Raw genomic sequence first — 12,331 nt, forward strand, 5'->3', positions numbered from 1 at the left:
GGCTGCGTGCATGCACGAAAAATCATTTTGTGAGCCTTGTTTCAATGTTCAACGTCCTGGGATCCATGATATGATAAGTACGAGATATTTTTTTTTATTTTTTACTTTCGTATTAGCGACGAAACAAAAACTGTGGCTAGAGCGTCGTACAGACGTGGACAGATGGAGAGACGACAGCAGAAAGGACAGGGGGTTAGTATGCGTCCTGAACCGACCTCAGGGGGAACTGGGCCGGACGCAGAAATTGTTTTCGACCACAAGCTGTGAAATGCGGGATAAAGTAACGCGCTCCACGATCTCAGCAAAGAGAGACGCAAGCACAATAGAACGGAGGTTGCTCCTTCGTCTTCTTCTTCCGCCCTCTTCCTCCCTCACTTATTCTTTGTCTGACTTTCAGCCATCTTCTTCTTCAAACTGCGTTGACGTTACCACGTTTAGTAGAAGCGGGGCCCACCATGGCCTTTTTTTCTTAATAAACATATCCCCCCCCCCCACCATGGGAGTGAATCAGAAAAAAAAAAAAAAGAGACGGGGCAGAGCACACATGGAACAACTGCTAGCTCGTAACCACAATTTATTGGGGATAGCCACTACCCTACACTCTAAATACTGAACTTCACCGCATAGCACGCTCTGCGCCAACCATTGCCACGAATGATAGGGTTATCGCTTCTGATTCGAAGAGAGAGGGAGGCGTACGCCTTTTTGTGTCAATTTGGATATATGATAATTGACACAAAAAGGCGTACGCCTCTCTCTCTCCTCGAATCAGAAGCGATAACCCAATCATGCGTGGCAATGGTTGTCGCAGAGCGTGCTATGCGGTGAAGTTCAGTTTTTAGAGTGTATCTGTCTACGCTTACCCACATTATGAAGGCAAGTAAGCACAGTGTGGTGGCAGCGGTAGTGTAGTTAGTTTTCGAGCTTGTAGGTGGTATATCATGCTAGTAGTTGCAATAGTTAAGCTAGCAGTAGCACGCCGTAGCAATCATGGGTAAGAAGTAACAGTAACAGTTATAGCCATGCAAAAATAGTAATTGAGCTACAGTTTGACTTATTTTGACATGCAACTATATATAGTTCCATCTACAATTACCGCGCTAAAGTAATTTACGGTTATTACGGTTACGGTTACTCAAAAACTTTGTTTTAGCATGTAGTCATATCGTGTTATCTAAACAGATTATTACCCATGTGCCCTGTACCTAACAGCACGGCGGGAGTAAACCAGCGGCAGCCATCCTATCTGCGTATTAGAGGACAAAATTCGTACAATTCCTGTGCTCTTAAAAATGAACCAACCATCATCTTGAATAATATCGTTATCTGCCCTGATTTGTTGAAAACGGGAGGCGTACGCCTTTTTTGTGACACTTATGCTGTTCATAATTGTCACAAAAAAGGCGTACGCCACCGGTAGGGTATTTAAAGCCTCCACAAAACGACGCAAGGGAACTGAGATGCGTGGAAAATATTGCAGCACCTGGGTAACTCGTGTTACATTTCACAGTCACTTTAACCAAAAGCGGTAGCTACAGCTAGTAACTATACAAGTTACTGCTATGGGAAAGTAACTGTGCTACACTCTTAAAAATGAACTTCACCGCATAGCACGCTCCTAGCCAACCATCATCTCAAATGATACCGTTATCTAACGTACCGTAGGCGTACGCCTTTTTGTGACACTTATGCTGTTCATAATTGTCACAAAAAAGGCGTACGCCTCCCGTTTTCAACAAATCAGGACAGATAACGATATCATTTCAGATGATGGTTGGCTAGGAGCGTGCTATGTGGTGAAGTTCATTTTTAAGAGTGTACTTAGTTACTTCCCAAATACACGAGACTGCGCGGTAGTGTACAAGACATCGAGATCGGGGACGTCACCAGAAAATGGTGAGCTCAAAAAGCATCTACTGGGGGAAGTAGTCATCCTGTAGCGACGTTACTGGCACTGCCGGCGAAAAGGAATTTGCTTAGGAATGAAGCCACCGTAAATCGAACCAAAAAATGTGGAAAGAAAGCCTCACCAACACCCAAGCAATGATCTGAACGACGGCAGTTGATGTTGTAGAGGTGCAGGTTCGACACCGCTCGCTTTTCGTGAACTGCCATCTTCCTGAAGCTACCGGGATCGTCGGATGTTTTGCGTGGCAGCCACAAAGCAAGCAAGCAGAAGGGAAAATACGAGGGGTGTTCAAGCCAAACCGGGACTTTTCATTTTTCGCAAAAGTAAAGTGAACTTACAGGCGAGAAATTAGTTTTATTTTTCAACGTAATCTCCAGCTGCACTAATGCACTTGTCCCAGCGTTTCACGAGGGCTTGGATGCCAGCAGCGTAGAAATCCTTACCGGCGCGTAGCAGTGGTCGGACCGCATTCTTGACCTCGTCGTCGCAGCTGAAGTGGCGGCCTCCAAGGAACGCCTTCAGTGGCCCGAAGAGATGGAAATCATGGAGGGCGAGGTCTGGACTGTAAGGGGGATGTGGCAGCAACTCCCAGCCAAGGTCCTGTAAGGTGCGTGTCGTAAGATGCGTGGTATGCGGGCGTGTATTGTCCTGTAAGAGGAGGACTACTTTGGTGATGAGGCCCGACCGCTTTTGCTTCAGCGTCTTATGCACATCCCTGACAACCTTGCAGTAATATGCACTATTGATGCTGGTACCACTGGGCAGAAAATCAACATGAACAACGCCAGCCTTGTCCTAGAAAACCGTGGAAAAACGTTGGATGTTCTCAGGAACACTGGGCTCTGAGCCGCCCCGGCCGGGATCGTCCTGCACTGATGTACGGCCACCTCGGAACCGTTTGCACAACTCAAGCGCTTGCTGCGGCTAAGTGTGTTGTGGCCATACTGAGCCTGAAGTCTTCTGTGAATTTCAGATGGCTTTGAGTCTTCATTCACGAAAAACTTCATGACAATTCGCTGTTCGATGTGCGCGCTCACCTCGTTGTCGGCCATCTTGTCCAGCACGTGTCTTCTGTTTTGCACAAACTTTGGACCACCACGTGGTGGTGGTCCTCCGCGCCCGTGAAAATGACGAAAAAGAAGTAGCGCGAGCCATTTGTACACTCAGGAGACAGAAAGTCCCGGTTTGACTTGAACGCCCCTCGTATGTTACGGCTTCAAGCAAATGCCAAATTGTGTATGGCTGAATTTGACCCAGCCCACCGCCTGCATATCACTGCCCAGTTTTGCACTCATTGCAGCGCCCTGGAGCGTTGGTCTCATGTTCCCATACTTCCGAGGTCAGAGAGACTCTATACGGGACGTATATTGACGTGTTTTTTACTCTGCACTCAGCAAACCAGTACATAGTACGGTGAAGATCGAACTATTGAGATTTGTATCCAACAGAGTACGATACTCCTAAACACAGCATTGTTTCGCCATTGGTCAACTACTTGCAACCGAAGCCAAAGGGACACCTCCATCTTGACCAACACGACGACCACATGATCAGTGCGCACACCATGGCTGAGGTGCCCAAGCAGATCAACATGGATGCTCGTCTAATGACTTCCTGAAAGTAGTGACCATCTTCCGATGTTGGGAAAACTAAGAGACCGGCTCCGAGGAGGTTTCCAGCAACACCCGGCCAAGTCGCGAGCCTGCCTGCGCCACTTTGGCCGCTTCCGAAAGCCAGAAGCAGATGAGCCCAGCAGACTTGTATGGGGATATGAAAGTTATTGAGGGCGGTTATGCCAATTATCGAAGTAATGCAACCGCCAACTTCTGCCATGAGTCGCCAATACCAGGAGACAGACAGGAAACGGCCGAAACTGCAACCGGCTATCTGAAAGACCTGTGAAAAGGAAATTAATTTCACGGGTTATTTTGCATGTTAAAATGGGGTATTTCGTTATGAGTGTAATAGGTGTAATACTGTTTTTCTACGCTTCGTAATTCTATACATGACATTCTCGGGTAAATATAAAGCCCATGCACAAGTCATGCATAATGCCTTACATCAATGGATACATAATAGGCTCCGCCTCCCGTTATCAACAAATACAGGAGCGAGAGTGCTTGTCACTGGGGATAGTGGTTGGCTAGCTGCTTGCCATATGTGGTGAAGATACGGACCTACCAGATTCATCTATCCAAAACGTGTCACAGCCAACAAGTTAAAATCGGTAAAAAACAGGTACCTTTCAGGCCCGAGACAAATACAGACGACAACACGACTTATTGTCGCCGACTGTGCTGTGTTTCATACTCGCAAGATCGCGTGGTTCTACCACATTGATTGCATCCTCGATTCTGGTTGCACATGTATGCAATGGGGTTAGTCAGCTGGGAGTGTCACCACTGGAACTATATATCACTGCAATATGTATCACGTGGTATACACGTGGTACACCTGTGCGCATCACGCATACACAACCACAAAGACTTGTAAGAACTCTTCGGGCAAAGAAGTAGCTCTCTGGCAGGAGTTAGCGCCAGATCAAAAACAGGGGGCAAACGAGAAAATCACATTGCTAAGTATACTTACAAGCCGAAGTACCATGAGGATACCCATAGATCCGGAAAAGTGAAAGCACATGTCCCGTGCCACGATTGGAAATACCATCAGGGCAACCGCTGCTGTGGCCTCGATGCATGTCCTGCCGAGGAACAGTATGGAGAACTTCTTGCTCTCGAGGTGCCACAAAAGACACCGCATCCACGTTTCTATCTGCTCGGACAGGGCCTCGGGTTGCCCGACGAAGACGTCATTATCGCCAAGGAAGAAGTGGGAACCGAGGGCGGTGCACAGAAAGATATACCCAGCCACAACGTATACGGTATCGATAGGTACAGTGAGGAATTCCACTAGGAAGCTGGATAGGGTCCAGGATAACATCGACACGTGGTTCTGAAAGGTAATGGGAAGACCAAAATGAAGCACATCATGTACATACATGTATCGTTCATGTTTCGCATGTATGACGACGAAATAGGCACAAGGAAAACAATGCGTCCCAGGATGGCATTTGTACTTCCCGATGACCGAGTGTATTCTCCCAGGGCAGGGTGCAAAGGGGCTTTGTCCGGTCAACTAGACCACTGAGATAAAGGTGGAGCTCCGTGCCCCAGGATGGCATTTGTACTTCTCCATGACCAGGGGCATGCAAGGTGCAAAGGGACATTGTCGTCTTCGTCCCTTGTTTCCTGTTCCTGTATCTTTCTCCAGCGCTTCGACATCCTTCTAACAAATGGATGTCAAAGATCCGACGGAGTATAATCGGCGATCTGGAGTCTTCAGATGAATTCTCGAAAAAAATTATTTTTTTTTTTGGGGGGGGGGGGGCGAAATAATAGGGAGACAGAGGATATCCTGGATCACGTCCTGGACACAGATCATGTCCACGTACCATATAGTGAGATGCCCGCTGGACAGACTGTTTCAGGTCGGTTACGGCCATGGTGGTTCCAACAGCTACCCCTTGAATTACAGCAGCTGTCTGGAACATATGATTCATCTTGAGAACGCAGCTGAAAGCAGCACTAATCTGACAGACGATGATCACACATCTTCGAGAACACCAAGGCCAAGGAAACATGAAGGCAACAACGGAGGCCACTTGTTGCATGGCGATTATGAGCGCTATTTGTCTGCGGTTGAAGCTCTGGTTCGTGTAGACGATGCAGTCGTAAGGCCATTGCATCACATACGCCGCTTCGACAGACAAGAAGACAACCAAGGCTGGATTGATGAAGCGCGTGTCGCACCTGCCAAGAAAACGGACACTTACAATCGGGAACGCGACACATGTTATGGTTCTCACAGAAGATGAACTAATCCGTACTAAAGTCCCAATAACACGCTACCGTCCAAGTAATATACACTAGATATCCATACGTGGATATTATGATAAGTATCCCATGCATATTCCTTTTGATCAGATTTCACGCTTTCACAAATTTTTAAAAGTCAGTGGTCCCGGTAACGAACTGCACTTCTAAGACATGGCCATACCCGCAATTTTACCCATGTTCGAATACTTAGACCGACTTTTGTAGGACTTTTTTCGCACACCTCCCCGCAAGAATTATACCAATCAGCTACAGTTCCACTGGATGTTTGCTAAACGAAGACTCGATAACAGCCAAGTCGCAGTGGAAGTCTCTACTGAACGTGTAAGTTAATGCGATCACCTGTCTTGATGACAGATGAGTGGCTTCAAGCCAGGTGTTCGCTGTTGCTGGTTGTTGGAAAGGCCCATTATCCCCATAACTTTTGCGGAACCTGAATCTGCCAATTTCGTTTTCCGTTACCTTTATCGTGCGGACAGTATTGCATAAGGGGCATTTTCTCGTCGTCGGCACAAGTCCGTGTGCGTGCAGCCACTCGAGGGAGCTCTCTTTGGTTTGGAGTAAAAGCTTTATCATGTTTGCCGTGTTGCGTCTACGTCGTCTGCGTGCTTTCGCACGTTCGCGCTATTTTTTCATGTCATGTGATATTTCGAAACACTGTACTAAAGAGGGCGCTGTCGCACTCCTGGAATGACAGTGTGGCGGAGCGAGGCAAGGGACTACCGAGAGACACAAGATCCAGACCAGGGTTGTGGAATGGGATCACCCATTCCATTCCAATTCCATTCCGAGGAATGGAGATTTGTGATAATTCCATTCCTTTAATTCCACCAATAAAAGAAATATAGGACCGGTAACCGTACTAGCTAGCCGTGCTATAGAGGAGATTGGCATTACCGAGCACGGAAAAAGCACAAAGACAACGTTATTTCGCCTTCCTCCCCTCCTCCTCCTCCTCTTCATTGGGATCATAATTACAGGGGTTTTCCACCAAAGTAACCGGTGAAAGTGATGTGGAGTTGCGTGCCTCACACTATAGTGAAGCCAAAATCTCGATTCTATTTTTTTCTTAAAACCAAACCAAACCATCGCCTTGACCGTGTGGCACCCAGACCATTCCATTCCAATTCCATTCCGCCTGCGAAAATTAAAAAAAAAAACCCTAATTCCATTCTCGTTCCATTCCTAGGACAGTTTCCGCCATTCCATTCCGATTCCATTCCGGGCTCTGATAAATGTGGAATCATTCCGGAATCATTCCAACCCCGGAGTGGCAACTCCGCAACCCTGATCCAGACTAAGACTGATTTATTGCTCACGCACCGTGAGCGAGCTAAGCACGGATCCTGATCATGTGGAGGCTGCTACACAGTCCCTCCCGCTGGAGAGACTATATGTCTCCAAGTAACGGTCTTGACTGGAGGGTGCGGTGGGGGCTGCGGCTCACGGTGGTGGTGGGGACTGCGGTGGGATAAAACGCCTGCAGAAGTTAATGAGCCCAAGGAATCTACGGAGTTGGCGGACGGAATCGGGGCGTGCGAAGTCCAGAATGGCTGAACCTTGGTTGGAAGGGGTCGGATGCCGCTGGCGTCGAGATGGTGACCAAGGAACTCAAGGGAGGTGCTGCCGAATTCGCACTTCTCTACGTTCACGACGATCCCGTGTTCGGCGAGTCTGTCGAAGAGGAGGCGGAGGTGTTGGAGGTGTTCTTCCTTGGACGAGTTGGCAACCAGAATATCATGGACATAAGCGAAAACGAATGGTAAGCCTCTGGTCACGGTGTCAATAAACCTTTGAAAGGTTTGTGCGGCATTGCGGAGTCCAAAGGGCATCATGAGGATCGCAAAGAGGCCGAAAGGTGTTGGGATGGCGGTTTTCGGTACGTCCTCAGGAGCCATCTGGTGGTAAGCTTTCCGTAGGTCGATCTTGGAAAAGAGAGTAGCGCCGTGTATGGCTCGCCGTGAAGTCGTGGATGTTAGGAAGCGGATAACGGTCGGGAATGGTCTGGTTGAGCGTCTCTACCGCACCCTGAAAGCTGCCATTATGTGTCATGCGGGAACACCTCGGAGTAGGTTTCCGCCTTGCCCGTTGTGCTCCTCGGCCTTCGCACAGCTGTGCACTCCTCACTGAATTGCTCGACGGCTGAGCTGGTGTACGGAACCACGCTTCGTCTGCCCTCCGAGTTCTACGTTTCCCAGCAGTCGGCGGACCCGCAAGGCCCTTCCGCCTACCTCGCACGGTTACAACAGGCTTTCCTCCACCTTCGCCCTTCACCTACACGAACGCACCACAGCCATTCTCCCTTCGTCAGCCCGGACTGCTCCACCTCGTCCCACATCTTCCTCCGGACTGATGCTGTTCGCAAGTCCCTGCAACCGCCGTACTCAGGTCCTCACCTTGTCGTCTCTCGCATCGCGAAGACCTCCGTGATCAAGATCAACGGAAGGGACGAGACTGTTTCAAATGATAGACTGAAGCCAGCTCATCTCCCGAACCCAAACGTCTCGCCTGCGGCCTCCTTAGCTTTTCTGGATCCAGAGCCGCAGCCCCCACCGCGTCCTCCAGTCAAGACCCTTACTTGGAGACCTATAGTCTCTTCCAGCGGGGGGGACTGTGTAGCAGCATCGACATGATCAGGAACCGAGCTTAGCTCGCTCACGGTGCGTGAGCAATAAAGCAGTCTTAGTCTGGCTCTTGTGTCTCTCGGTTGTCCCTTGCCTCGCTCCGCCACACGCGTGAAAGTACGGTAATATTATTAATGAATTGCATGAAAACCTTACAATGTGAAACGCTATATTTAAACGAGGCTTTCTCGTGGCTTATTGATTTTTTGCTATAGTAATTTCAGTCTACCGAGTCGGTGGCGCTGTTGTACCATCTGACGTCATTTGTTTGTAAGGGAGAGGTCTATTGAAAGAAAAGTAGGACCGAAGGTCGCGTTCCTTTCAGGGACCATCGTAATCCCCTCAAGACCGTGTCTTTCGGGCGCGACCTTGTTCTCTCTAGCTTCGAGCGTAGTTCAACTCTACCAAATTGGTGGCGCTGCCAAACACTATGACGTCATTTGTTTACAAACAGGGAGAGGTCTATTCTTGCTGTATTTGGTTTTTTATTTTCGCTTGTTTTAGGAAGTTTGTTTTTGCTTCTATCGTTTTTTCTTTAAAACAGAACGAGTGGTCCCGGTAACGAACTACATCCCCATAAATTTTTGCAAAGGAATATGCAGCATTTCTTTTCAAAGCAAGCTCAACAGACAGGCACAGACAGACAGACAGACGCACACACACACGCGCGCGCGCGCGCACGGTCAGCGCATTAACAACAAAGCGGTTGCTGTTGTGCACTAATCGTGTGTGTTTGTCTATTGAGCGGTACTTAATCTGCAGTAGGTACCAACAAGCCCAGTCAGATGTTTTGAGTAATCTGATTTCTTTCCAAACCGAAAACGCAAGTGCGGGAGTCCCGCTGACGTCTGAGTCAAAATGAAGCGTGAGGTATTTAATTCTACTACGTATCCAAACGACACTGAAGTCAGGAATTGCTTGAGGTATTAGCTCGCCATCAAGATAACATCTGTGTTTCTTACTGTTTTCGGTTTGAGATATTGAGTAGCTCCCTCAAAAGTCAACTTACGCGGTGTTCTATCATCCCGTATTTCTCTGGCTTTCCAAAAAACATCCATGTGAAGTCCCGTCAAGGACCTAATTCTGACACACACGTCCATTTATGAATCTCCCAGAGATGTCCAGAGGACATCAATTTCCGGATAAGTACATTAGGATCTATCTTGTACGTCCTGCAGACGGTGAGTGTTGTTGGGGTTAAATTGCAGAGACGAGAAGTGTCCAGAGCAAGCTGGTTTCTGTCTTCTAATAATTTAACACTGCCTCTGGCATGAAACATCTCTGTGCCCAGAAAACCGCAGCGTGGCACTCATTAGACAAACAAAGACATCTCGCAAGATCATTCCATTGCTCAGTTTTTTTTATGACTGTTTCGAACGTTGCATATAAGACAGATAACCTACTTGTTTGTAGCCTCTTCGTCAACTTTCTTCTGCTGTAGAGATCCCATTGTACGTTGCGGAACGATCGCTTTGGAACAGCTTCTTCTTCTTCCTCTCAAAGGATGGCCGTGAGCCACTAAGGGAGATTGGCCAGAGGACGATTGGGTGTGCTTGCGCCCTCTTCCCCGAAGGTTCTTGTGCGGATCGACTTTCAAAAACTCGCGGCCTCGTGCGCTTTCTTCAAGAAACGGGCCTAGCGTAAAGACCACTCCAGTGCACCTCTCACCTACATTGTGCTTCCGTCCCATCAGTATCGGTCATCCTGCCTCTGCATCACTTTGAAGTCCTCAACTCCCCTCTCCCACTTTCGTTTTTTTGGCTATAGTCGTGACGATGCCCACTTGAGTGCGGCCAACAACGGCAAGCTACCTCGACACCCCCACCCCCCACCCCCTCTACGTGGCCGTTGCGAGCCCTTTCGCCAGCACGACCACCACAGAGTTCAACCCCCCACGCCTTTGATAGTGTGCTTGGGTGTGGGCAAACGAATTCGCATTGGAGCGCCTGCCAAAGGGAGTACGCAGAAAAATTATAATGACCTTGTATGGTGGGTTATCTCTGGGAAATATACATACGGGAAGATGGCTTTCCGCCATCCTCATTGTTTTCCTTCTCTGAAATACACTATAGTAAACGTACGAGTGTAGGAGTAGTTTGAATCCCTGACCCCCCACCCCAAAGAGAAGTATTTTATTGAATCTCTCTGCTACTGACAGTAGTTTAACAAAAGCGATAAAAAACGAGGCCCTATAATGATTTACCATAGCCTCAACAGTGAGCACAGTTCACGTCGATGTTCTTGGCTGCAACACGTCTCTCAGCTCGTCGCAAAAGGACAAACGCCGCAGCTTTCGGGAGCAGGAATACTTAACCGCTGTTCACTGTACGAGAATGCATCTTCCCGCGACCGGAGCACATGCTGCTGCCTCCTACTTCGAACAACAACAACAGCCGCAAGCACGTTGCAAAAATCACTCATATGTTTCCAGTATCCCATGGCAGCGGCGTAGCCAGAAAAATAGTTCGGGAGGGTGACCTTACATGGTAGAGGAATATTCCCCGTTTCCCTCTCCCAAATGCGCTACGAAAGGTACCATTTCGGGGTTGAACACCCAGAACCCCCCACCCCACCCCACCCCACCCCACCCCACCCCACCCCACCTCTGGCTATGCCAGTGTCCCATGGTGCAACACTTGCGATGTGATAAGACTTGACGATCGTCACGACCATACCGCATGGTACGGGAGATGAGCCGCGGTGGGCGGTGTTTAGTTACGTTTCAGTGACGCTCACTGACGACAACGAACGGTATGTTCACTTCAGCATCGAGCCCCAGGACATTTTCTACGGTGGGAAGTCCTGTCCTCTGATAACTAACGCAAGGTTGCCACAGCGATGTAGCAGGATATTCGGCATATCGTCCTCGGCAAACTGACATCGATGTCCACGGGCTCTTTCAACACCACCTAGATAGAGAAAGCCTGCTTACTCGTCGACGTGACGTAACAAGTAAGAGTCAGCCAATCAGAATCGTGTTTTCAACGGCCATAGACAATCACGAACGAGCTTTCAGCGGTCGTAGCCATGGAGATGAGTCACCGTCAGCCGGATGAGCGGCCACTGTCGTCTGCGAGTAGTGAACGCCCCCGCGTACTAACCCGTACTAAATGTAAAAACAAAGCGCAAAACGGTCTCGCTGACGGACTGATTTTCTGGTAATGTGTTGCACTTTTAGTTTACGGGTTCGAATTTGCGAAGGTAGTTGCAATCATTTGCAAGTTCTTCAATTCGCAGAACCGCGAATTGCGGTAGCAGACGAATTCTGACTCTATGTGTCCACGTAACGAACGAGGGAGAGGGGGCATTAAGCAGGCCTGTATCTAGGTGGCGTTGGCGCTTCGCAAACGCGACCCAATGTAAGCTACTCAGTCGCAACAGCGAGAGAACACATCAGCAAACGTACAGTGAAGGACGAAGAGGAACGGTATAGTGGAGCAGTTTTGTTATATGACTTCGGAAGAACAGCGCCTCTGTCAGTCAGCTAATTCAGATGGCGGTGCGCAAGACCTACCGTTCATGCAGTGCGCTGACGTCTCCTCCATCTTCCCGAAGTCCCAACGTGTCGCTAGGCACGGTTTGGCCAGTTTATAAACCTGTTCCCTCTTATGCAGACTAATTAGTGAAAAATCAGCGGGGTTGTCGGGTGAACACAGCATTCGTCCGTCCGTTCAAGGTTATGGCAAAGACCGAGACAGTGAGACTGTGCCCTTCGACCAGCAGGAAACTTTCCACGTGGATGCCGACACAGTCCCCCATTGAAGCCGGCCCAGGACGCGTGCTAGCACCCCTGTTTTCCTCTCCTTCTCTCACTTCCCTCTCCATCTGTTCAGATCTGCATACCAGTTAATGCGAAATGAAAACGAGAACATGTAAAGGCACAAACATAGAGTGAACAGCACGTG

General features: G+C 48.8%; 1 protein-coding gene across 1 annotated transcript; it reads right to left on the reverse strand.

Moving 5' to 3' along the window:
- Positions 1 to 3,278: 3,278 nt before the first annotated feature.
- LOC135392773 (uncharacterized) lies at positions 3,279 to 9,906 on the reverse strand. Its single transcript, XM_064623495.1, has 4 exons — positions 9,830 to 9,906; positions 5,361 to 5,718; positions 4,499 to 4,861; positions 3,279 to 3,805 (listed from the first exon to the last, which is right to left on the reverse strand). The coding sequence occupies exons 1-4, from the start codon at positions 9,874 to 9,876 to the stop codon at positions 3,401 to 3,403; spliced, it is 1,173 nt and encodes a 390-aa protein (XP_064479565.1). The 5' UTR covers positions 9,877 to 9,906; the 3' UTR covers positions 3,279 to 3,400.
- Between the last annotated feature and the right edge of the window lie 2,425 nt (positions 9,907 to 12,331).

The sequence above is a fragment of the Ornithodoros turicata genome, chromosome 4, assembly GCF_037126465.1.
Source record: "Ornithodoros turicata isolate Travis chromosome 4, ASM3712646v1, whole genome shotgun sequence".
Classification (NCBI taxonomy): Eukaryota; Metazoa; Arthropoda; class Arachnida; order Ixodida; family Argasidae; genus Ornithodoros; species Ornithodoros turicata.